Raw genomic sequence first — 26021 nt, 5'->3', positions numbered from 1 at the left:
CTACTTGTTTGTCTTTGGGCACTTTCCCCCTTGCAGCTCTGTCTTTGAGGTGTATTGACCAGAATTGAACTCAGTAGCTGCCTTGAATGCAGCAGATTGTGTGAATACATTATCCTTTTATTTTGTAATCTCTGAAAGAGTACTGTAATCTACTGGACAGAGCACAGAATTGGAAGGAAAAACCTGCTCATTTTCTAATAGCCATTTCTCTTTTGGGAGTTTGAAACAATTATTTAGTCCATCTATCTCAGTTATTTCATCTATATGATGGAATAGCTTATAATGGGAGGGCAAAGTGTTGTGAAACAGTAAAGCTATAAAAATGCTAAAAAGGCTTTGCCTTTAGTTTTGCATGAGATGAACTATGGGTATACCTTATTTCAAATAGATCTTGAGAAACTCAGTTCCTCCTGACAGTCTTATTAAAATTTTCACAGGAAAAGGCATGTATGAAAAAATAATTTCAGTGTTTCAGCTTTGGGGTTTTCCTTACATCTTCTACTAAAGCAGTGGAAGAAGTGAGACAGTGAGTGCAGCAATGCTGTGTCATGCTAAAGATCCATCTAGTTCAGTATGCTGGTCCTGGTTGTGACTGAAAGTGAACGTCCAGGGATAGCTGTAAGATCACTGGAACAGATTGCCCAAGGAGGTCGTGGATTCCCCCTCACTGGAGACACTCAGGAACTGTCTGGATGCAATCCTGTGCCGTGTGCTCTAGGATGGCCCTGCTTGAGCAGGGAGGTGGGACCAGATGACCCACTGTGGTCCCTTTCAACTGACCTGACCCATTCTGTGGTTGTGATCAGAACAAGGTTATGGGTGCTTGTCCCAAGTGCTTTGATCATCCTGGCTGGTTGTCTTCGGACCTCTTCCACATCTATTTAATGCTCTCTGCGAGGTGTGAACCAGGAGTGTGCGCGCAGTGCTCAGGATGTGTGTGGGCCATGAGCATGTATGGCAGCTGTGTCAGAATCACTGTTTGGTTTTCTGTTTCTTTGTAGTGCCTGACACTTGATTTGCACTTCTGACTTGTGTTGAGCGAATGCCATGCACTGCTGCTGCTGGCAGCATTCAGCTGTTTTGAGCACAGACTTCAGTGCATGAAGGAGCTGTGTGTACTGGGATTAGAGCAATGCTGGGATAAGTTGCTGGGAGTATTCTTCCCACTGCACCCTTCCTTATCAGTTTGTCAGGGGTTGTGTGTGGGAGGGGGTGGTAGGCTTTGTTCTGCCTGCAGTGTGGTGCATCCTTTTTAGACTTTTTTTCAATCAAATTTTATTGAGCAAATTCCTTGCAGAGAATCAGGACACTGGTAATGCCCTTGATCTTCCTCACTGTGACTCCTATTTTAGTCCCTTGGGTTGTCTGTGTGTTTTTGTTTTGGAGTGCCTGAAATATTTTAGTAATCAGAAAAATTAGAGGGAATAGATCCTTTGAACTGATGTATTCCTTATATGACTGTGTGTAATTGCAGGGTTTGGAGCTGGTGGTACAGACATACCATTCCACACCTGTGTTTCCAATGTGACTGTCTAATCTCCAATAAGTAATCCAGTAATGAGACCTGGGTAATTTGTTATAAGCAGTTAAACTTCTAACTCTGGCTTGTTAGAGTAATTTTACATCTCATCCATGTAATTTGAATTGTTTTACAAAATGTGGGTCTTCTCTCAGTCATTTTGAAGGAGATTTTGTACTGTAGTGTGTCTTTGGGTAGAAAGAATGAGAGTTAGACCTAATAATCTGTAAGGAAAACCTTAAAAACACTCAATTTGAGAAGTTTAAGATGATGTTCTTTCATGCATTTATTTGTTACTGAGAAGCAGGGAGGGAGATGGAGGGAGCTTGGTGTAAATAGTTAACATATAATACTGCTCAGAACTGGGATTTTTATTAAGGATTCTTTATAAGTTTTGTCCTGCTTTCTCCAAGTTGTAGAAACATCCTTTAAAAAGTATGATAAGAAAGAAATGCAGTCTCTCCTGGAACCCTTAAGATGCCAGGAGATTTCACTTAGTGTATTAGTATACTTTCTCCCAAGTAAATATTTGTTTGGCCTCTTTCTGGGTTTAACCTGACAAAAGCTCAGGGCAGTGCTACAGAATAGCAAAAACACGGGCAGCTCTTTGGAGTAGTGTAAAACAGCAGCAAAAGGCTGAAGGTAATCTTGGCAGGTGAAGTGAAACTCCTTGCTATAGATGATGCCTCTTCTTTGTTTGGATTTTTCTAAGCTCCAGCTCCCACGTTATCTTTTATTAGGTGGCTGTGGACGACTGTGAGCAGTGGGTACATTAATATGCAACGTTTTTCTGCTTGTGGTTTTTCAGAGCAGTAAGTAGCACAAGAGCTATTCATAAGCTGCAGAGTATTTGTGCGAGTGGGGAAGGAATGCATTGAATACATACCTTTTTTGTATTAATAAGGTTGGCTGCACCTTTTTCTCTGCTTAGCTTCACAAATCTTGTAATTTTGTGTGTGGCATTCGCCTTGTTTAGTTTGTTTAAATTAATCTCTTTCTGCCCTTGTACTTTCAGTTTAATTCATGTTTGTAAAGCATTTAGGATGTGTAAAGAATGGGAGGCGAACTTATTTTTGTTTGTTATTCTTATTGGCCTTGATCCTCTTCTTGGAGCTGTCTCCCATTTCTGGTGCACCAAGGTCACCTCTACATGCAAGTCCACTGTCATTTCTATGTTTTTTTGGCCAGTAACTTGTCTTAATAAAAGTTTCTGCAAGAAAAAAGTGATAGAAAACTGGGGGGAAAAAAAAAAAAGCCTTCCAGAAATAATGAGTTGGGTCTTTATCATTAATTTAAGCAGACCCAGGGGCCTGCACAAACTGGTGTCACCTGGCAAAGCTGACAAGGGATTTTTGTTGAAGGGAGTGAGGCATCTGTCCCTAGAGTTGGGATCTCAGGCTTGTCTGTATCCATGGGACCTAGGGAACACTCACCTACCTTTGAAAAAGCAAGTTGTGTTGAGGAGTTATCATCAACTGAACCCTCTGCACTCTCAGTGGGAGTTAAAGATTCAGTGCCCTTTTCTAAATGAGTTGATATGTCCTGGCAGGTGTCACTGACACCATTTGCTCTCTCAATAAAATGACCTGTAATGTCCTGGGGCTGCAGGTGAGCTGTTGCTGTGTGTGTAAGGGCTGCTTTGTTTGCCTCCAGCCACTGTCTTGCCAACCACCAGCTTATTGCTGTAGCCAGTGCTGTGGCTACTTGGAGGAAGAACAGATAGTGTGAAATGAAGTTCTGGTCTCAAAAAATGTGTGTCCCTTTCAGAAGAATTTCTTGTCCCCATCTCCATAATTGAGCCTTACAATATTCTTTGCAATTTTTTTTTTTTTCCAGTTCTCATCCTGTGCCCCTGCTGCAAACCCTTCCTCTCACAAACCCACCAGTGCTTTCTGTGAACCTACCACAGCTATGATCGAAAAAAGAAGTTTGTCTTTCAGGCTAGTGGAGCAGTATAGCAAAGCATCCAGTTCATCAAACTGTTGATTTAATCTTCTGAACACAAGAAGAATTACAAGAATGATTACCCCAGTGTAGTTTTCTGAAATAGGCTGATAAGATCCATCCTAATCATCCAGATCACTTCCCAGTGGCTCAGACTGCCTGTCAGGCTGTGTGGACACTGCCTTTCAGGCAGCAGTGGCTCTAGCAGTTTCTCAGGGCACAGCCTTTGATATTTAGAGAACTGAAGATCCTGTCCTCTGTGTGCGTTAAATTTCTGAATGGGAACAAAATGAAAAGGGAACAAACCAGAAATTGTCATCTGAACTGGTTCCAACCTCCCATCCTCTTCCTCTTTTTAGTTATTCTTAGACATTAAATGTCATGCTGGGGGCGGAGGAGGGAGGACAGCATCCCTGGTTTCTGCTTTCCACTGGTATCCACTAGGGCTGAACAGCGTCTAGAGGCGACTAACGCTCCTCTGTTGTCTCCCTGTCTGCAGGGAGAGGTTGGTTCATTGTTGCCGTTGGCCAAGACACAAACTGACTTCCAGTACCTTGCGCTCAATTCTCTCATTTAATGGCTTTTTTGCTGAAAGCCTGTGAAGTTTAGTAGTTAATATACCTCAGTACAGCAGCTTTTAGAGATCAGATAAATTGATTGGTAATTTGATGAACTCAAAGAACATCTATAATAGGGTAACTAAAATGTGTTAGATGTCAGCGCTGCCTCTCTGCCTTCTCTGCAGTGTGTGTGTTCGCTCTTCAATATGTGTTGACTGATGTACAGTACATTACATCAAATTACAAGCAGCCTCTATGCAAACAGCAGCTAAGTGTTTGCTTCCTCTTCAGTCTGCGCGATTAGTGCAGAGATGCGTTTGCAGTCTGTGTGCTGAAGGGTGAACTGTCAGAGCCTTACGGTGATTTTGTTTCCCTGGCATTTAGAGTACCTTTGCAGAGGGAGAGAATGATGCTTATGGGCTGCTTCATCTTGGAGGAATCCATCCTCAGGCTCGACTTGTGAAATAAATGTGGCAATGTGTGGTTTGAACTTAGTGTCTTAACACTGAATTTAGCAGCTGAATTTAGATAACAATCTGGTATCTGGTCTCATCAGTGTATCACTATGAAGATGTGTTAAAGGCAGAACAAAAAGACCTCGAATGTGATCTTGTCTCTTTGTTAGAACTCAACATTGGAGCATTTGTCAAGTCTAGTCCAAAAAGAGCAAAACAAGAGGTGCTTTTGTCTTACTTCTGAGAGCTTTCCCCATTATCTAATATTTCTCTCACCCTCCCTTGCCATTTTTTATTCAACCCAATTTTCCTTTAATTTCATTCATTTTCTTACTACCTAATAGTTTAAATTTATTTCCTTCCTCTTTGTGCTGTTTACATGCTTGTTTGTAAGCAGAATGGTATTTATAAATGTGTGTATATGTGTGTATGTATATATATGTGTGTGCATATATAGGTAACACTGTTACCAGTAAAACCAGTGCTATTTGTCTAATGGAAAGCAACACTCTCAGGCACATACACACACATCTCCATGTGTGCACACACTGTGTCTCACCTATTTTTCCTGTGGTGCAGTTGTAACTCAGCAGTAACTACATCACCCTGCTGCAATAAATACCAGTGCTGCCTGTGATTTCCGTGTAATTCACCAACCAGTGTACAATTAATTTCTGGCCCTGTTATTGCAGTATTGGCTATTTTATGAAACTGTAGAGAGTTAGCACAGTGAATTGATTAAATATGTTCCAGACCTTAGGCTGGAGCCTGTGTGTCTGCTGGGATTTGGATGATTGAAGTTTGTGCTTCTCTTGGGATATTTCAGATTTAGACTTAGCCTTGGAAATTGTTTCAGGTAGACAAAACTTCCCTCTGCGTATGGAATCCACTTGTGTAAGAGCCTGACTTTAGGGAATCTGAGATTTCTATTTCAGCCCACAGTGGTCCTGCCACATGTGCAGGAAAAAGGCATTACTATTGTGACTTAAAAATAAAGCCAACGCCTGGGCTCGTTTTGGGAAGGTCCTTAAAATTATGGCTCTCCCCTTACAGAATATGCTGTCATCATGTTAATGGAAAATATGGCTAATAATTACTCTGTTAAATTGAGCAGACTCCACAGAACATCTAAAATTTGTGCTGAATTAAGTAGTCCAGAGATCAGACTTAAAAAAGGAACTACTCCGTATTTACAGCGGCTGTACCTTCTGAAGTGTGTTTAGTAGTTTACTGTGGGTGTGTTAAATACATGTTTCATGACAGCCTGGGGCCACTTCTCTGAAGGTTTTTCCCCATCTGCCAGTCATTTTAAAGAAACATAAATAAAAGAGCTACTCCAATTTCTTGAACATATAACGCACGTTCCCAGGAGACCAGGGTGACTCAGAAGTAGCTTGTAAATAACATGTTTAATGTTCTTAAATAGATGTGTACCATCAGGCTTGCCATGAGGTCTTGAGCCACTGCAAATGGTGTTTGCTGTGCCTGTCGCTGTATCTCCCAGTCCCAGGATGATGAGGGGTTTTGTTTGTTTTCAGGGTTAGCTGGTGGTTTGCCTATACATTCTGCTGCACCAAGAATGATCCCAGTCACAGTTTACCACTAAACACCTTGACTGTAAGGAAGATTACTTGGCTGCCCCATTTGCATTCCAGCTCCATTGTAAATAAATATGAAGCAATGACTAAATTGTGTTGTTTTTAGTAAAAATAGTCAACATATATCTCACATGAACTAGAACTGTCTGAGAGTCAAACCCTGACAAATGTGGAGAGGAGGTTGCCCTGGTAGGTGGTCTCCAGTGGAGTGGCCAAAAGGTGAAAGTTGCTGCCCTGTGTGGAGGGCAGTGACAGTGAGGAATGGCCACAGATCCAGAAATCTGTGCCAGTCTCCAAGAGGCCACAGAGGAGCAAAAGATGGGAGAAGGAAACATGGGAGCTGAGATAAAACTCTAAGCCTCTGGTTTGAGAAGACTTGTAATAACTAGGCTATCTTACGAGAAGACCTAGCTTTCCTTTCCCTTCCCAATTATTGCATTTCAAGTCTTTTAATAAGAAAAAAGGCTTAATTCCTTCTCCTTCTTTCGCCCTCCCCATTCTTCTGAACAGGAGCCAAATTTTTTCTTACATAATTTCAAGCTGCAAGGTTGCTGTGAGTTTGCATGCCTGGGTCAGTTGAGTAGTGCCTGGGTTCTGAGTTTGGTTTTTTCCCCTAGAGATGTCTCATGATGTGCTGGACAGTACACAGAAATCATCTAATTTGCCCTGACGTGCAGCAAGCTTTGAACTGGCTGCACAGTGGTCTTTCATCAGAGAAAACTACTCATATGGGTGTGTAAAAATGCTGTATTGTGTGCCAGCCTGGGCATGTACATGCATTTTTTAACTTCATTTTTCATAGTAGTTATGTATACCACAAAATTTCCTTTGGTTGTTTAGGGAATTAAGTGTAGTATATGAGACCTTTCACCTTTAGGTCATTTGTTGAGATGCAGCTTCTGTTCGCGGCAGCAAAAAGCCATTACTGCCTGATGGCTAATCATTCATTTGTGTGGCACTGAGATAACTCTTCCTCCAGTTAGACACAAGGGTTTGTTGCAGGAAGCACAAAAAAAATCCCCCATAAGAGTGTCCTAGCTGTCGATTTCTGTGATAGGCACAGGGTGTCCCAGTGAGGAACACAGTGTTTGTCCTTGCTGGCTGAAAACAAGACAGTGCTGGGTTTTGATTTTGTGTTCATTTGTTCTTTGGAGAGAGGATTTGTCTCCAGGTCTGCAATGTTTGTGATGTTTAGTTTTATCTCCTCCTGTTGTTCCCCTGCAGAAGTCTGGGTCTATCCCTTCGTTGTGTTCCTGTTGCCTGAGCTCAGGCTGTCTCCGTCTGAGGGGCTTGGATTTTTCATTTGGTCTTGTCCAGTAGATTTAGGTGAATTACTGATACTGTTTTCATGAGCCTGAAACTTATAACACTGGTTCGGAAACCTTTTCTTGTTGCAGAGTGTATCAGCTACAGCAACAAACCCTGGATAATTAGGATGCTTAGACCGAAATGTTTCTTCTGGCACTTTAAGCCTACTTTTATTTCTCCTTATTTAGTCCCAAGGTCAAGGTCTGTTGATGTTCACATGTAGTATTCCCTGCTGTCAGAGACGGTGTTTAGATATTAAACTCAGAGTGGATTTAGCTTGCATCTAGGGGTGTGTGGTGCAGCATATACATGTGACATTGTTCCAGTTCTGTTCCCGTGGTGCCTTGGCAGCAAGGCAGTATATTTCAGGTTTAATGTTAATAAGTAATTATTCCTGTTATTCTGTAATGGGTAAAAGTGAGAAATGCCTCATTCCCTTTCCTCTGCCTGGATTCTGCCTGGATACTGAGCTGGTGGTGACCAAAAGCTATTGAAGGCCACGGGTGACATGCTGCAGGGTTGTGACCAAAGCAGTGGTCTCTGCTAGGGTATGAGAATGAAGCAGTTGTGTGGCTGCTCCTGCTCTCCTTGGGTGTTTGATTTTCATGTTAATATTTATGGCTCAATAGCTCTACTGTGAAAATGCCTCTCTGCACCTTGACTGGTGGTCTGTGGTCCTTCTGGACCTCTCTTTGGAGACTTAGTGAGCTTTTTGCCAGCTACAGAGGTGTCTCCTCAATGCCTTGTCCTCTTCAGAGGAGGCAAAACAGCTCTGTTAAAAAACATGTGAAAGAGATCACTAAGAGCAGAGACAATGAGACTGTCAAATGATGGAAAGGAAATTGTTTACAAGTATTTTCTGATTTCTTATCCCTTTTACCATCCTTTCTCCTTTGTCCTCCTTGGGTTTTTTATCTTAGGATAAACATTGTATTTATTTTCTGTTTACTGTGTGGAGAATTTAAATCTTTTGAATAGCAAAATAAATATAAAAAGATACTCGTGTCCCTTCCTCTGGAATAACTGATGGCTTGCAGGGAGAACTGGAGGTTATGTGACAGTGGCATTGTAAAGTCAGGCCCAAGGAATCTGTGTTTGGCATAAGCACCCTCAGCATCCTAATTATCCAGGGTTTGTTGCTGTAGCTGATAAACTTTGTAGCAAGAAAAGGCTTCTGAAACAATGTTATAAGTGAATTTCTTTCAGGCTCATGAAAACAGTATGGGTATTTCACCTAAACCTACTGGACATTTTATTTTTCTTGTTACCAGTGTTCTGTTCTACATTTTATTCTCCTTTTTAGGTAATAATCATACTTCTTTGTAGAAATAGCCTAATAACTTTTTTTTTTGCCACCTGTAAAATAAATATACTGTTGCTTTATAATGTTTGCCCAAGTATTACTAATGAAGGGAGATGGCATAAAGTTATCCTTTGTAATACTGTTTTTGAGCTGTGGAGCTGGGAACCTTTTCCAGGTATTCATTAACTGAGGTTTCTAGCTCACTGGAAGATAAGTGAACATTGTCCCCATTTTAAAAGTGAGACCTTAATGCTTAAGGTTAGTATATTCTATAATAACTTTTGTCTGTTCACTTTTTGGTTGTCAGGGTATGGTGTATTTCTTCAGATGTGCTGATTACCCATAACTTGAGCTTGAAGTTTTGAATAATGAGCTCCTGAGCATCTCCAGACAGAGCCGTGAGCCAGCAGGCCCTTCTGGAAGTGTGGATTTGTCTGTGTCATTAACCATGTACAGTGACCTGTGAAGTCCTAGCGGTCTTTTTGGCTGTAATCATTAAACCAGCCTCTCCTACAGGATAAAATGGGAAGAGAGCCTGCAAGCATAGTGAGAGAACCTTGACTGAAAATACAAATATCTTCAGAAAATGCTCTGGGAGTAATAATAATAAAGAAAAAGTATGGTGGCAAAATAAATTGCTGCTGGTACAATTTTTCTTCCTCTCCTAAGTTTGCCTCTAGTATGGCAGTTTTTCTCCCTTCGATAAATAAATGCAAAGATGGGAATCGCTGCCAAAAACTGTCACATTTCTGGAACTTTCAGCCCCTGATTATTCACATTAAGCCTCCCCCCCCCCAGCAGTACAGTATTCTGAATATGTACACCCACCATTCTGTCAGATCTGTGCAGTCTGCGTCTGGTTCATCTTCTGTGTCTTTGATGTGCTCCATAACGTAGGCAAAGAGAGGTCTGATAGTCTCTCTAAAAACCTGACAGTTTGTGTGACAATCTGTCCACGAATCCACAGGCTCCTTGTCAACCAAATGAGCCTTTGAATATCAGAGGTTTCAGAACAGTGCTTGCAGCATTGCATATGCACTAAGGGGAGAGTACAACAGGCTTCCTTGTAGCCTGAGAGATGTCTGCGTTTTCCTTAATCATTCCAGGGACATCTCATCATTGCTTGTTGGCTGGTTCTCAGCCCTGCACATGTCGGGGTTATTTAGCAAAGCTTGATTTACTGGAACCTGCACATGGAGAATAATCTGTAGTTGAGGGTAGAGGAAAAACCCTGGGAGGGGTGGGACTTCCAGGCTTTGGCTTGCTTCTGTTTTTTGGTGGGTTTTTGTTTGTTTCTTTTCCTTGCAGTTCCTTTACCCATTCAAGTGTATGGATGTGATGCATTTTCTTCAGTGTTCTCCAGTACTCTTGTACATCCTGCTGCCTTGGGTCCCTCCTTTTCTGGCTTGCTCCAGGAATGCACTGGACTGCATAACAACCTGTTGTGGAAAAGGATGGGGGTCATGAATTTAACTTAGGGTTTTTTTTAAAATTGGGACAGGAACTGTTAAGTGGGCCAACTGCTGCAGTTTATAAATGGGACTTAGGGATATTCTTAGCAGAGAAAGCTGGGAGTTTTAGCTGCGGCATGCCTGTCCGAGGTGGTGGGAGTTTTGTTGGAGGCTCTGTCAAATACCAGCTTTGGCATGACGGCATCAAACCTTAGCTATAATGTTCCTCCCTTCCTGAAATAAGCTCCTGTGACAGGCCTGACAGGGGAATGTACTTAGTATCTTTTTTAATGTATGACAAGTACTTGATGGCTGCCAATTTTCTGTTTTTTTGGTTGGTTTTTTTTTCCCCCCTTCTTTTTTTTTTTTCCCCTTCGGAAGTGCTGGTCATCCTCTGAGTGAAACTTTCTATTGCATTCCTTGGCACTCTTGATATTCTGGCAATTCCCTTCTCCCCTTCCCTTAGCATTGATTCTCTGCACTCCTGTTGGACAATGCCCAGTTGTTAGAGGCAGCATCCTGTGATCTCACAGTTAATCCTGGTTGTGTGGCAAATGGGCTTGTAGGACCAGATATCACTGTGGGACTAGTTGTGCAGATGCCCAGCACAGGCACAGGGACTTAGCAGGTGTTGCTATGCCCTTAATGCCATGGGCACCACGTTATCTGTGCAGGTCAGCCAGGTGTGGGACTCCTCTGAAGCAGCTGCTGAAAACTCTTGATGTTTAATCAATGCCTGGGAAGCCTGTTTACCTGCACTTGTCAGGTATAATTGATTTGGGCATTTACTGTGAATTCCTCACCTCAGACTTCTCGCTCCTATATTAAACTTCCAGCTCGGAGGAGAGCAGGGCGATACTCTGCTCCAACAGTTCTGGTGTTAATCTGGACGTTTCATGATGCTGTTGCTGTCCTTGTCAGAAAGCCTGAGTTGCCTGCTGGCATTTTATGGCCTTTCTCTTTGAAGGTGCTTTTACTTTCCAGAGTCTGTGTTTAAAGAATTACTAATGCTTTATTTGTAGTCTCACAGAACATTGTGCTTTAAAGCAACCTCATATAAATGCAGTGTTTCTTTCTGCTTTCTCTTTTTTCTTCTTCTTCCCCTTTTAATTGCCTCTGTAGTAATAATTTCTTTTTTTGCTGGTTGTTTTTCCAACCTGAAGATAACATGTTTCCAATGAGGCACTTGCAGCTTTTGGGAGAATCCCAGTACCATCTTGCAGTGGGGTACCTGTTTTAATTGGAGTCTTCCCAGGGTACCTTTGTAGAGACAGTCTAACTCTGGCATGGGATCTCAGTCTGGATCTGTGAGCCCATTTTCACCCGGATGGAGTATCTTGGTGTGGGACCTGGTTCTGGGAAGTCCTGGGTTATGTACATTTGCTCGAGTTACTGTGTGCTTTTGGGGGCTGTAGCTTAACCTTTTTGTGCCTAGTTTGTTATCCATAGGGTAAACCCAGCCATGGTCCCTCTCCCCAGCTCTGCCTCTCTAAATCTTTGTGGAGATTGGTATTCTGTGGGATTTTATCTTTAAGAAGCTTTCTAGATATGCTGCAGAATTAATATTTTGCTTTCAACTCAGGATAATATTGCAGTCATGAGAAGATCTGTCCAAAGAGGAATGTACTTCTGCCCATGACTAGTTTAACTTGTCTGTGTTGTTACTGTGGACACTGCTCTCTTTATGTTTTCTCTGAATCTTAATCCAAAATTTATGATCTCACAGCTTATTGCCGAAGGAAAGAATAGAACGACACAAATTCAATGCTCTCATTTCATTATTGGTCTCAGCGGGAGGAGTGGATGAACCCACACATGCACAGCAAACAACAGAGCTGTGTTTAGAAGTTGGCTTTGGCTGAAAAAATCTTCTTTTTCATATCAGCAAGCTGTTTGTAGTTGCTTGCATCTTTCCTCTGTTACCTTTTAAAAAAATATGAATTTTAAAAGAAGCAGTTTAACCCTTGACTTTTGTTCTCTCATGATATGCCACTCTGTGCTTGTTTCTCTTCCTTGTTAATTGACTTCTATGTGTATGTGCACTTGATAGGAAGTAGGAAATGTGAATGATCTCTTTTAGCTAAATGCTAGCTGATAACAAACAAATGGGCTGAGCAGGAACTCTAGAGGAGTGAGCTCAGGAGGTGAAGAGATTGCTTCTTGCAGCGTGTCCTGAAATTCCCGAACTCCCTGTTTTGGACCAAAGTTGATAGAAGTGATTGATTGTGTGAGTTGATTTTAACAGATCCAAAGGGTTGTCCAGTGAACAGATCGGTTCAGCTCATCTGCCTCTGTACCTGTGGGAGGGATGCAGGTAGATGGGGTAATTTTTCAAATCTGTTAGGAGCCATTTGCATGAGACTTCTGAGTGATGAGAATGAACAACCTGATTTTTAGTGCGTGCGAACCAGCGACCCGGTGAGGTGTGGGGAGCCTGGGGGTACCTTTGCTTCCCTGAGGCACTGCTGTGAGCAAGGGTGGGTCCTGAAGCCTGCGCTGGCCGACGTTTCTCTGCAGCTTCCCGCAGTTCCCCGTGGCAGCAGCTGTGTCCAGGGCACGTGTGTTCCCCGTCCCCAAGTGTGTGCGGCCAGGCGACAGTCGTGCTGCTTTATCAGGATGGTGTGAGGTCTTATTTCTGGCTTCAGAAGCAGCCGGAAGCAGGAATTTGAGTGTCTTCCAGTTGTCATTTGATACACCAGAAGCAATCTCTGCTTTCCGTACGCCGTGGAGCACACCGTGTGTTTCCCTGCTCACAGTGCTGCCTCTTGTGCTCCTCTGGGCTCGCGTGGGGCTGCACAGGGAGGTTTGCTGGAAGCTGAGAGCGTGGATGTTGGGAGAGGGGATCGAAGCAACACGTCTGTCAGGTGCAAGGCAGATTGTACCATCTAATCCCCCGGCTGTCGTCTGCAGCATTTGTCAAGGCCTCTGTTGCCCTGCTCCGTTTCATCAGAGCTATCACTGGCATTCATCTAGGCTGGCAGCATTTCAACAGCTGTTAATCCTCTTTGTATCTTTAAACACTGTGACCACTGACAAGCTCCTATACTCTGAGGTGTCAAAATATCTCAAGATAGCTGTGGTTGAGGTTTGTTGTTTTTTAATCCAGACACCTTCTGATCTATTGACCCAGACTGAACCTGATGGAGAATTCTTTGTCCCAAGTGTCAGCTTTGTAATGCTGCTGCTTGATGTTCGAAAAGAATTTAACCTAAAATCTGATTAATTTCTAGTTCCTCATCCTTGTGTTGCTTGGTTTTCTGTTTTACATGTTACTGCAAGTAGCGCCGGTTTCACTCAAGTTGTAAGGAATGTAGTTTAATGTCAATGTGAGAATGAGCTGGCAGGGTTTTCTCTTTATGCTTCAATTACTTTCCCTCCTGAAATAACCCTGAGAACTCAGTCTTCTGCTATATTGTTTTCTTACTTTCTTTGCTGTATGTTCTGGAAAGGGCCTGGGCAGTGTAGCGAGGTGTAGTAGTGAGTGTTGGAGTTTCTTTGCATATTTGCAGCCAAGGAGGAATGCTGAATTAAAATTACTCCAAATTTAGCTCTGAGTTTTAAAATTGATTCCCTTTGGAAGGGGAATTTTTAGCACAAGGGTGTTTTGGGAAGAGTGGGGAGCAAGGGTATAGCAGAAAATCTGTTGTAGAAAAGCAGCAGGGTAAAGGAAAGTGGTTCTGTTGCACTTTAGGCTCTAGTTATGTATTTTTATAGCTTCTTGGCGTTTTTATTATTTGCTACGAACCATCATTTAGTAGCAAAGAAAAATCTTTCAAACTAGCATTTCTTTGTTTAGTTTGTTTGTCCTCTCTGGAGAGCTCTCTCCCCATATGACAAAGCTCTGATGTTCTGAAGTTGACTCCCCTAAGGCTCAGCTTTATTGAGAGAAGTGAAACATTTTAGGTGGTTCATTCATTCTTTCTGTGTCTTTTGTTATTTGAGCCCTTATGGTGTCCTTTGGTCATGTTTTTAAACTTATTTCTGCAACTAAGACTGCCAGAAGCTTTATTTAATAATAGTTGAGGTCTCATGTTCAACTTTTTCTTTGTGAGCTGCCATTTTATCTCAAGCATCAAATATTGTGAAAGTAAATTAAAAGCAGCATTGATGTCTTGTAATTTTGTGTGGAATGTTCTCTCTTTTAGTGTGCCACTGAATATCATTTTATGAAGATAAAGGACTTCACTAAGACTATGGGCAGCTCAGACTTTGTTTCAAGTGCAAATACCACACCTTGATCCTGCAGAATAGGCCTTGTGTGGGGCAGCCCTGCTGAAGTTGGGTGAAGTGCTCAGGTCGTACCTAGCCTGGTTCCTCATTTGCAACCTTATTATAAAGCCTTAGATTGTTGTAGCCACTGGAATGTTATCTCCTGCTGTAGTGTGGTAGGTAAAGTACCGAAAGTGAAGCGGCTCTTGCACCTGAAGTCATATCAATGAGGAAAATTACTCTCTCTAAGTAGAAACCCCAAACCACTGGAACTTTCTGAAAGGCTCTTCTCTTGCCCATTTTGCCCACTCATTACTCATTTAGTGTTTAGGAAAAACGGAAATACGACTTTCCCATGGTAGGAAAAGGCCTAAAGGCCAAGGGAAACCTGTTTAATTAGTCTGCTTGTTAAATGAACTCAGATTTAAATGGTAACCTGCTGCTTTTATTACTTGGGGAAGCATTTCAAGATTCATAGCATTGGAAATACTGTTTCATCGGGTTTTGAGGGGGGAGGGGAAAGAAAGTGGCAGAGACGTCTGGCCCAAAGGCAGGAGGCCCAGTTAGATCATCTGCAAAGGTGTGTCCTTTCCGTTTTTAAAACCCATCAGCTTTCATTTGCAGGTCGAAGGCCTTCTGTGCTGCCCCTCTGTCTTTGTGTGGTGCCATGTGGTTGCTTTGAGGCCAGGTCTTTCCTCCTTTTTATCACTGAGATTCTTGCCTCTCCGTTCAGGCTCTCACTTGCCTGCTTTTAGGAGCTTTAGGATCCAGAACTAAGCCCTGGGTTTCTTTCCCAGCTATTTTTGTTTGTGTTTGTAGTTGATGTTGCTGAAGATGAGGCTGACTGAAGTGCTGGGCAGTTGAACTCTCTAATAAACTAGGCAAGGTTGTGCCACAACCACTTTGCTCGACAGTACAACCAGGAAATGATTCTGTTGGCTATTTTTTCTTTCTTTTGGTGGGTTAAATGCAGCCTCATGCTGGGTCTCACGTACAACATATTTGTTCCTGTTTTCCTCTCCTGCTGCTGTTTCACTGCAGAGTGCTGCAGGCTAATAGTATCTGACGGGGCTACTTCCCATTGCCTGAAAAATGTTTAATTTTCCACCTTGCTTTCTCTTTTTTCCCCAGTTTCTCTCATTTTGATCTCTCAGATCCAATCCCTTTGAGAAATCAGACAGTATGAAATATGAAAATTGCTTGCGTAGTAATTGGAGAAACGATGAGATTTATGAAGCCCAATGGAGATAACACTTACATCTACTTATTCACATTATTTAATTTTTAATGGCAAATTTAATTAATGAAGCACAGGTCTTGTGGTTTCATATGTGAATAAGTAACAGCAGGGAACTGAAAGTCATGAGGTCTGTTTATAGGCCAGAGAAAAAGGCACCATTAAAAGCTGAACTTTTCAATATAGGAAGGAGAAAAATGGATTTAATAGCATAGAAGTTTGACCACTATGTAACAAGTAAACAAAAACATTAATGATAGTTTGCTGGCAAAATGCATTTTGAAGTGGTTAGTCCTCCAGTTTAAATCTGTCTCCTAGGTCAAAGTTTGGAAAAGCAAAATCTGTTCTGTGGTTTTTTGGTATGTGACATAAATTCAGGCAGCAGAGATAAAACGCTTAAATATAGCACCTTGAAGCCCAGGCTCTGAAAACCTGTATAAACCTTCCAATTAGCTGAGCTTCACACAACTTCAGAGATACAGGCAGCTGTTATCCCTCACTTGCAGATGGAAAATGGTGACTTGCCCAAGATTGCACAAGTGGCAGAACCACTAATAGAACGTGAGTTATATCTGTCCTTTCCTTTTTTCAACCACTGAACAGTATGTGTCGGCTCTTCATGCGCAGGACCACAGCTGCATTTATGGGAAAATAAATGAAGAAGGGCAAGAATAGTATTCTATATAAAATGACCAAATTTGGGGAGAGATGAGATAGCAGCTAGAACTGGCCCTAAATGAATAGCTGTCCTCGCTCTCAATACCATTTTGTCACTTCTTTTGATTGATTATTGCATATTTTCTGCTTGTGCCTTTTCAGACTAAGAGGCTTGCAGATGAGCTTTGAGTGAGGCAATTACATAGGGAGTCCAGAGGCTTTGCCTAAAGCAGCTTTATCAGTGGTTTAGTGACACAAGACCTTGTAGTGCAGTCACTGGGGGTGCACAGCCCTTCCCTCCTGCTGTTTGTGCTTGGGAGGCTCTTAAGTGCAGCCGAGAGGAGGAATTCATCCTCCGTGTTCAGTGACTGAGCAGTTGTGAACTAAAACTCTTCCTGTGCAAGTCCAGGAGAATTTAGTGCAAACCTCTTAAGCCCTGCAGCAAGACACTCAAGACTCTGTTTGGCAGTGCCTTAGCTGATACCTGATATGCCTCCCTATGTTGTTAAAAGGGAAACAGGCTGCATAATTTTCTTTTAAAGAATAAGTAACATAAGTAGAAGCAGTGAAATGTAAAATGGATTTTCCAGTGCTAGCAGCCAATTTTGATACTTGCATGTCAGTAACTTACAAGATTCTTCACAGCAATTAATGAAAGAAGAGAACAAAACACCACCAAACTCAAAATAACTCAGTGCTGGAAACACCTTGTTTTTGTGGTTACATGGAATAATCAAAGCTGATGGTTGGTTGTTAGTGACCTTTCCCCCCCGCTTTCCCTTCACAAAGGTGAAGCTTGGAATGAAGGATGTGTTGTGGTCTTGATGCGTCTTGCTGGAAATAAAATTGACTCTTAAGCCTTTTTTTATGTTCTTTGAACTGAATATGCTGTTTGTTGTTGGAAATTGATATTAATTATAGAAGATAACTTTATGACTGTAAGATCTGAGATGCCTTTAAGTTTTAGAGCTGTGCATTCTATTCTTTGTTTCAGAATGCAGAGATCTACAAGCTGACATCCGAGCAGTACCAGGAGGCAGCCACCAAGGCGGAGGAGTGGATAAAGTGAGGAGCCATTTTTGTTCTTTCAGCAGTTCCAGTTGCATTTCATAATGCTTTGTGTGTAGCCTCTGGATATTCACATAAGCAGAATGTGAAGTTACTCCTGTCAGGTATTGAGGGGACTGAGGAGGTATGAGCTACCATCCTCTCTTTCCATGCCAAGTTTGACAGGGTCTTGTATAAAGTATATAAAGTATAAATCTTGCAAAGAAGAATGAGAGAGAAGACATGGACTTAGAAAATTCATATTAAATAGAAATACTTAGTAGGGTTTTCCAAATGGGAGTGCAATATGCTTAATCTGTTCAGACTTTGACCTAGTATATTTAACCTACACATTGCAGCGTTGGGCTGGTGCATGGGAGCAGGGAGAATGGCACCACTTCTGAAGTTTTCATTGTCCCTGGGGGGAAAAAAGGTAAACACCCTAAACCTTTGCCCTGTAAGTTTCTAACTAGAGTTGTAATTTTCATGAATGCTTTCTTAGAGTGGGTGCAATGGCCTTTTTTATTGGCCTTGGCACCATTTTTGGACCTTTAATGTTGTCCTTTTACCATGAGCATATTTAGTGTCTAAATTCCATTTGTATTTGCCAGGAGTGTTATATATCTTATTGTTCCACATGCACTAACAGCTGCCCAAGAAAAAATATTTTCTATAATTCTTTAATATTAATGAAGCTAAAGCAATTACACTGTCGAGAGCAGCACTCGGATCTCAGTTGGGTAAACAGTTGGCCAACATGCAGCAAACTGGAGTAGCAGCATATGTAGTCCGGTTGGGTCCAATCCAGACTGTACAATACTTAATTGCATAAATAGATAATATAGTAGTGAAGAATATGTTAGTGGGGTGTGCAGTATATTGTGCTGTCTTTATTTAAAGTTGTATTTGGCTGCCAAAGCATCACATAACCTGTTGTAATTTCACATTTTTGTTTGGACAGTGAAGCAATAAGTTGCTAAAGAAGCCAAAACAAGGCAGCTAACACATTGCATGCATTTCCATGCTGTTTTCCATAGTAGAATTCTAAATTATCTTTTTAAATAGAATTAAAAGAATTCATAGAACATAAAGTTCTGACAGTCTTTGATCAGTCTTTTCTTGGATTTGCTTCTGCAGATGTGTCATCAGTTGTTGGGAACACATGATTTATCCTTGTGACTTGGTATAGGAAGAGACCAAGACCTGGGATTATGTTCCTTACTTACTATTGCAGACTGTAACTAACCTGTTTTTTATAGTAGTCTTAAGTTTGGCTCCTGATAATTCAGTTTCATTTGGTCTCCTCTGTTTCTTGTGGAGCTGAAGACTGGTAATGTAGGAAGCTCAGGAATGCAACTATTTCTCATAAAGGTTAGTGGCTGAGACCAATGCAAATGCTAATGAATTCTTTAAGATTTGGACCATGTGTTTATAGTCTCTTAGGGGCTTCTTCCCTTTTTCATTGAGCTTTTATCATTTAACAGTTCCTGGCTTCTGGCCTTATTGGACAGTGCTCTTCTAATTGATGGCAGTATGAACTTGTGCCATCACAAAGTGTCAGATTCCTTGGTCTGTCTTCTTTGCAGCAAAGAGAGACACTTGCCCTACTGTGAATTTTGTGCAAAAAGATAACATGGCTGGGAGTGTCTTGAGAATCGTAGAATCATAGAATTTTAGTGATTGGAATGAACCTTATAGATCATCTAGTCCCAACCCCCTGCCCTGGGCTGGGACACCTCCCCACTAGACCAGATTGGTGGCACTTTTTCATCCAGCCTGCCCTTGAAGACTGCCAGGGTCAGCTACCACTTCACTTCCTTGGGCAACCTGTGCCAGTGTCTCACCACCCTCACAGGAAGAAACATTTTCCTAATATCTAGTCTAAATTTCCCCTCCAATTTGAATCCATTACCTCTTGTCCTGTCACTGCAGTTCCTAACAAAGAATCCCTCTCCAGCTCCCCTGTAGCCCCTTCAGATACTGATAGACTACTATGAGGTCTCCACACAACCCTCTCTTCTCCAGTCTGAACAGCCTCAACTTCCTCAGCCTGTCTTCACAGGGGAGATGCCCCAGTCCTCTTATGAGCTTTGTGGCCTCTTCTGGACTTGCTCAAACAGTTCCTTGTCCTTCTTACATTGAGGGCACCAGAACTGCAGGCAGTATTCCAGGTGGGGTCTCATGAGAGCACAGTAGAGTAGGGACAAGTTGTGTGGCAGTACTGAAACTGCGGCTGTGAACATCGTACATTCTGTTTCTTTGTAGTAGAAATTGCCAGCAGTAGCCAGGATTGCACTGAACTGGGTATTGGAGTGCACAGTCTGGGATTGATAGTGCGTTTGATAATTGTACATGCAGGAAGAATCGTTGCTTTACCCCATCAGCCTGCAGTGTGTGTCTCTTGCAGCAGCATGCAGTGACCCTTGTCAGGATTGTTGCCTTGGTGTACAGCAGTACAAACACTCTAAGGGTGCACACATGTGGGTCATGTTAAAGCTGGGACCAGGGTCAAGGGAGCTTCCTTCCTGTATTGACATCCATGCTCATTTGGTAGGACTTGAAATCTGCACCTTCTGAGATTCACTTTTTAGGCATCTCACATTCAAGACTTTCTACAGCCTTTCTATGGTAATAAATGACAAGATCCTTCAGTGTAGGAATAGTTTGCTCATCCTGTTCTGTGCTTTCATATTAGACATACAAGCACAGTAGGTGCTAATATAGGTTCGACTGATTTATGCAGATCTAATAGTTTGGTTGGCAGGAATAAACTGACACTCCAGCAAAATTACATGAGGTGGAATATAGCCAAATTATGAATGAAGAGCAGGTCTGCCTGTTTCCAGTACTGGACTATAACAGCTCCTTAAGAAAAGGAAATCAGGAGTGGCACTTTTTCCATCTATGGAAGAGAGTCCATCTTCTTCACATAATGTCTGTTCCCTAGCTTGTATTATCCCTGTTTCACTATGAAGACCTGCCCCTGGCACTTCTGCCTTGTGAGACCCGTCTACCCTCTCTCTGCTCTCCTCTGCCATTATACATCAGCAGAGCTGATGAAGGAAGAGGAAAATAGGGCTGGGGCTGTTTCCACAGTGAATACCCTGTTTTTCAGAGTCCATGTTGAAGCAAAGAGAAGAAATATCTGAAACAAACCCCCCAGTGTTTTCTTGGCATTTAATGACTTTTGTAATTCTTTTATCAACACTTACAGCTCGGCACAAGTGGTCCAGTGTTCCACGGACTATTTCCTCTCCTTAGTGATTGTCAAGCATTGCAGGATTTAGGAATATTGGTACAAGCTTTCCACCAGTGACCCTTCACAGCATGCCTGCGAGGTAGGCAAGTAAACCTTCCTATCTCCCTTTGTATAGAAACAAAAACGGAGTACTTAGTGCTGAGCTTCATGTTAAATCACTGATGCAGTCATTAGCTGTTGGTTTCCACTTCAAGGCTTGATACCTGCATGGCCTGACTTGAGCAATGGACTTTGTTCCTCATCTCTTGGCCTGAACGCAGCCTGCTCCTGTCTCCACATTCCTACTGCTACAGTGTCTCCATCTCCTTTGTTCTGGGCTCTTTCCAACCTGTTTCTTTTTCCCAGGAAGAAGATCCTAGCAACAAGATACCACTGAGCACAGCTTTCAGCACCTTAAGCAACTTGCCCTTGTTGCTTACATGCTGTGGTGAATTGGACAGTTGCCACGGACATGTTGTCTCAATGATGTTGTTATAATTGGTGCATTATTATTTTCTCTTTTGTTAACCAACAGAATTAAAGTCAGGGGACCTAGAACTTTTTTCCCCTCTTCTCTCCCTGTTTAGCAAACTGTGCACATCAGTAACCACCCACAAAGGAAGCAGAGTGTAAATAAAAAGGCAGTGCTCCCCGCCCTTCACTTCGTTCCACATCCTTTTCTCAGTGTTCATAGAGCCATGACTCAGACTGGGTTTAGAGAAGACAACTTGCTAATCCCCTCCCCGCTACAGAGAATAAAATGGCATTTCATTCCAAGCTCTATTAATGCTCTCGCTCCAGGGATAAAGCAGCACTCCCAAAAGGCAGTGGCCAAATTTTTTTTCTGTTGCGTTGTCTTTGTCTTCTTTTGAGTGTTACATTTAGATTAGCTTCTGAGGATTAAATGTTATTACAGTCCTCGAATCTGTTAAGGGGAAGGAAAAAACCATCAGTAAAGAGGTTATAGCTTAGTGCAGCACTCTAGATTTATCCTCAAAATGCTTTTTTTTCTCTTAAAAAAAATGATTTATTTTCTTTTGTGAAGATTGCCTTATCACTTTATTTTATTTAATTTTTGTAATTGTTAATTTTGGATGCAAGAATTGGCCTGGGTGGGGGTGTGACTCTAAAAGGTAAAGCTGCAGGAGTGGGACGAGGGGATTAGGAGGCTGTTAAAAGATAAAACTGTTCTGAATCTGAGTTTCCCTCTGAGATCTCCTTATAGTTTGAAGAACTGTTTCTGAAGCTGCTTACTGATGACTGTGTTGCTTTGCATGTTGTGCTGAGAGGACTGCATATGCTTTGTGCTGTTATCAAGGAGTGCATAAAGAATGTCGGTATCTTATCCTGATGGAGATCAGCCTTGAATCCAGGCAGCTTTCCAATGGAGAAACTGCCAGAGAGATTTACTCCATATGGGACTTACTATCTAAGAGTTTCATTTAATGGTCCTAAGATCTTTAAACTTAATGGACATGAGTATTTAAGGTGATTACGTTAGAGAAACCAGTAAGTAGTAAGTATCCTCCTGGGCTGAACGTGGAGTAGAAAACCACACTGACTCAGTGAGGGTAGGGGAACAAAGTTCAGAGATGGATCATCTGCTGGGAATGGGGAATTTATGGCTTGCCTTCAGTACTCATGGAAATGAAGATTTTATTGAATTGCCCAAGATTTTATGAGGCTGATGGCCCCTCAATTAGAATGGCAGCACGAACTGGAACCTAGAGAAACTACCTTTTTTTTTGTTTGTTTGTTTTTGTTCATGTAGATCTGGAAAGTTTATAGAATAGTTATGTGGAGTTTATAGTTAAATTTGAGTTTGTTGATCTTGAAACCTACTACAAGGCCTCAGGTATTTCAACAGAGGGCTGTGCCCAGAAGTCAAACTCTGAAGTAGTTATTATATGGACAGTTGTGAAGCCCAGGGAGAAGAGTAAAGACATTATAGTTTTAAAACAAAATTGCTCTGGGATTTCTTCTGTCATTAGATTAAATAAATGATTCATTTGATGTTGAAATTAAGAGCCTCTGCAATAGGGATTTAAGAGTTTTTGGAATAAGAGACTGATTATTGCTGGAAGTTCATCCCCAGCCTTACCTCGGCATGGTGCTTTTTGTGCCCTGCAACAAATACCTTTACCAAAATGATTTGGCTCCATCCAGTCCTGTTCTTCCGTCAGTGCTTGGTTTGTGTTAGCTGTTCCTACTTCTGTCTGGAGTGAGTCTTTTTCATAATCTCTAAGTAAAGAGTTGGGTTATTAGTCCATGCTTTTCTATTTCTCACTTTTATAAAGTTGCTCTTAGTAGGAAATTGGAATATTGCTGTAAGAGACTATAAGGCAAGAGTTTCCTCAGTTATTTCAAGAGAGGGTAAAAGATTGACTTTGTGTCATTTTACATGTCATGAATTTTACTGAAAAAGAAAAGTTTCTGATTATTTTCAGTTCTGCCTCACAAATATTTTCACTAATTACCTTAGCATATAAACATTTTCCTTATGAATTCTGGAAGGCCTGTTGTCAAGCAACTGTTTGTACCAGTGCATTGATTTCAAAGCAAGGCGTGTTCTCCTACTGCTTTAGGAATATGGTGTGTGGTAATAGAAGTTGAATATGTGCAGTGGATTTGGGTAAATGTTCCACTTGGGCCAGATTATTCTTTTTTGAACCAAATTTTAGATCTTGAAAATTTATTAGATTGTATACTTTATCCAAGCTGTTGAATCTTCTTTCTGAAGTTCAGTTCTTGGAGATTACTAAGATGCTCATTCTAAGTAAGATCTTCCTTTCGCCCAGTTGGTAAAATGATGTTCTAATCTAATGTTCACATTGTCTTTCCTCTCATGTGTGATGAGAGATGACTAATAAATGAGTCCAGTGAACTGAGATTGCAGTTCTGTTAGTGCTGAAAAACTGGTGTCTCTTCAAAACTGCGAGAGCATTTCTTCAAAGGTACTTTGGTAGAACTTGGGCATTTATAAAATAAGACCTGATTAGCAAAGACTGGAATAGCAAAGGAAGAGGTGCCAAAGACTCCATGTAGTCTGTTAGGGATGTTTCTATTGCTATCGATTTTTACATAGAAAGCACTTGTATTCTGTAGTAATGTTGCCATTATAAAGCCCTTAGATCAGGGTTTGTTGGCATGCCAAATCCAGATTGTTTTCAAAAGCATGGATATTTGTGCAGCTGTTAAAACAAACCTCAGACATACTTTGTGCATCAGAGTACGTGAAATATTTCAGTTCAGAGCTCTTTATCGTGGACAATGCAGTGAAAATAAAAGCAGATCTCTGCCCTTGGATTGGGAATTTCATATTCCAATTTGTACCATGGTGGAAGCAAAGTTTGTCCAGGTTTCATAGTATTTTATTGTGTATTTACATGTAATGACAGATTCACACCAGGATCCAGAACTTCTTGTGCCTTTGGTTTCCCCCTCCCCTTGGTTTTGAGTTCAAAAAGGTATCATGACTATTAATTAATGACCCAACTCAGCCTATTCCCACTGTGTTTTCTGCCTCTGTCTTCAGTGTGTGTGTGTTGTATCGTGTGCTTCTGGTAATGGCATGGGGTTGGTTTGTAAAGGTTTGAGGTTAAAGTTGTCTGGGGAAGCTTTCCAGAAAGAGTAGTGCATTAAAGATGTCAGAAGCAATAATGCCTGAGAAACCACTTGTTACCAGTGAATTAATGACTCGTTTGCTAATTAGCAGCCTAAGGCAAAGTTGAGGTAACACTCTAACAATCTGGTCATTAATTCAGTAGCAACTGATTTCAAGGGCAATGTTGCTATTTTGAACAGTAATTGTATTCCTGATTCTGGATTATACACGCCGTGTCCTTACGGTTGAGTCAGAATCTCCTCCTGGGGTGATGGAGGAGTGACAGAAGGCACCAAAGGCAAGTGCCAGTGGGGGAAGTTTGAGGAAATACTTTCTTATGTAGGTTAGAGCTTCTATATTTCTGGTGTCTGAGGAAATAAGGACTGTGGCAGGACAGCTGTGGACACCTTCCATTGTGGTGATCTGTCTGCACAGAGGAAGTTGGTGGTGTTTGCTGTTTGGCTGATAAGAGGTAGAAGTCCTGTTCTCCCTTATAAAGGGAGAGAAAAGTATCAGATCAGGTTTCAATGACTTTATTATTTCTTTGTAGTGATTTTGATAATTCATGAAGTTACTCGAAAAAACAGGTTTCTAGGCTATGAGATACTCAGCCTATTGTGAGAGAACCTCACAGGTTTGGTTCTTTCTATACTTTTATTTTTCTTGCTCGCCTTGGAAATGTCTCTTGCTTGCATGTCTGGGACAAACACATACCATGACAACTTCAGTTGTAACTAATTTGACCCAAAAAGATGTTTTTTGGAAGACAGGAGTACTTGCTTGGTCAGGGATGAATATTTTTTCCTTGGAGATAACTAGTCAGTGTTGTGCTGACTGCAGGTGCTGCTGCCATGTAGGCATGGGCTCACTTCACCCAGAGGTTTCATGTGGTCTTCTCCAAACTTAAAACGATGTTATCTAAATTATTTTCTGTAAGGATTTTTAAATTTTCTGATTCTTTCTTGAAATTGCAGTATTTATTTAAAAATAAATTAGAAAAATTCCAACCTCCCCCCAAAAATGGACTTAAAGACTTTGTGTGCTCGTTGAAACACCATTACTGATGTTCTCTGAGGGATGAGTAGCTGCTTAATGGAGATCTTGCTGAGTCAGTGCTAAGCAAATTGCACAGAATGGTAAAAGAGGGCACTGTGGTTTAGAAGATTAGAGCATGTGGGTAGAAGCAAGGGGATTTTTTTAATAAGGTGAATGTTTAGCTTCATATCCCATCTGAACTTTAGCACTAGCAGCTTCATTCTCCTCTCAAAACTTGTTTCAGCATCTTTAGCAGGATATGCCACTATGACTGCAGAATATACTAATGGAGTAATTTTTTTTTGTCCATCAGTGGTAGCCCTTTGTGTAGTGTGGTGTAAACTGTAGGAACCTAGTGCAGTGCTTAGTGGCATTTTGGAAAAGTAACTGCTGTTCAAACAAGTGGTCAGGGTTTTCTTTTAAAAAGAACATTTCCTTAACAGTCTGACATCATTACAAGATCATCTCCCATAGGAGAAATTTACTGAACCTGCTGCCCCTCATGTCTTGTGGTTATATGAAATCAGCATATCACAACTTCAGTTACTTTCTTTAGAATACTTTTTTGGGGAGGGGTTTAATAGACCAGCAGTTCCCCAGCCAACTCCCAGGCATTGTAGCACTGCAACAACCCACAGCCTGTGCTACATACCTTCTGTAGGCTGAATGCCTTCCTTTCCTGACCTGAGATCTTAACCAGTTTTTAGATTATGTTTTTTATCTGAAGAAAGAAAATCCCTATTCGGGTCACTTGTTGGGCTGTGTGTTGTTTTCAGATTCAGTTATTGCTTGCTATATTGCTTTTCTGCCTTGTGGGAGCTGAGCCAGCTTCCTTTCTGATTCAGAGAGCTGCTTC

At 41.6% G+C, this 26021-nt stretch overlaps 1 protein-coding gene across 1 annotated transcript in view; it reads left to right on the top strand.

The window, feature by feature from the left end:
* The window catches only part of CHCHD6 (coiled-coil-helix-coiled-coil-helix domain containing 6), a gene marked incomplete at its 5' end in the record, with an annotated part of 112378 nt that overhangs the window by 41133 nt on the left and 45224 nt on the right, over nucleotides 1-26021 (top strand). Inside the window, one exon of the mRNA XM_009082501.1 lies at nucleotides 17236-17306. Within this exon, the coding sequence (XP_009080749.1) occupies nucleotides 17236-17306 (71 nt within the window). The remainder of the gene's footprint in view (nucleotides 1-17235; nucleotides 17307-26021) is intronic.

The sequence above is a fragment of the Acanthisitta chloris genome, unplaced genomic scaffold, assembly GCF_000695815.1.
Source record: "Acanthisitta chloris isolate BGI_N310 unplaced genomic scaffold, ASM69581v1 scaffold12889, whole genome shotgun sequence".
Classification (NCBI taxonomy): domain Eukaryota; kingdom Metazoa; phylum Chordata; class Aves; order Passeriformes; family Acanthisittidae; genus Acanthisitta; species Acanthisitta chloris.
The sequence above is the reverse complement of the archived record's forward strand: the minus strand, read 5'-3'. Positions and strand labels throughout refer to the sequence as shown.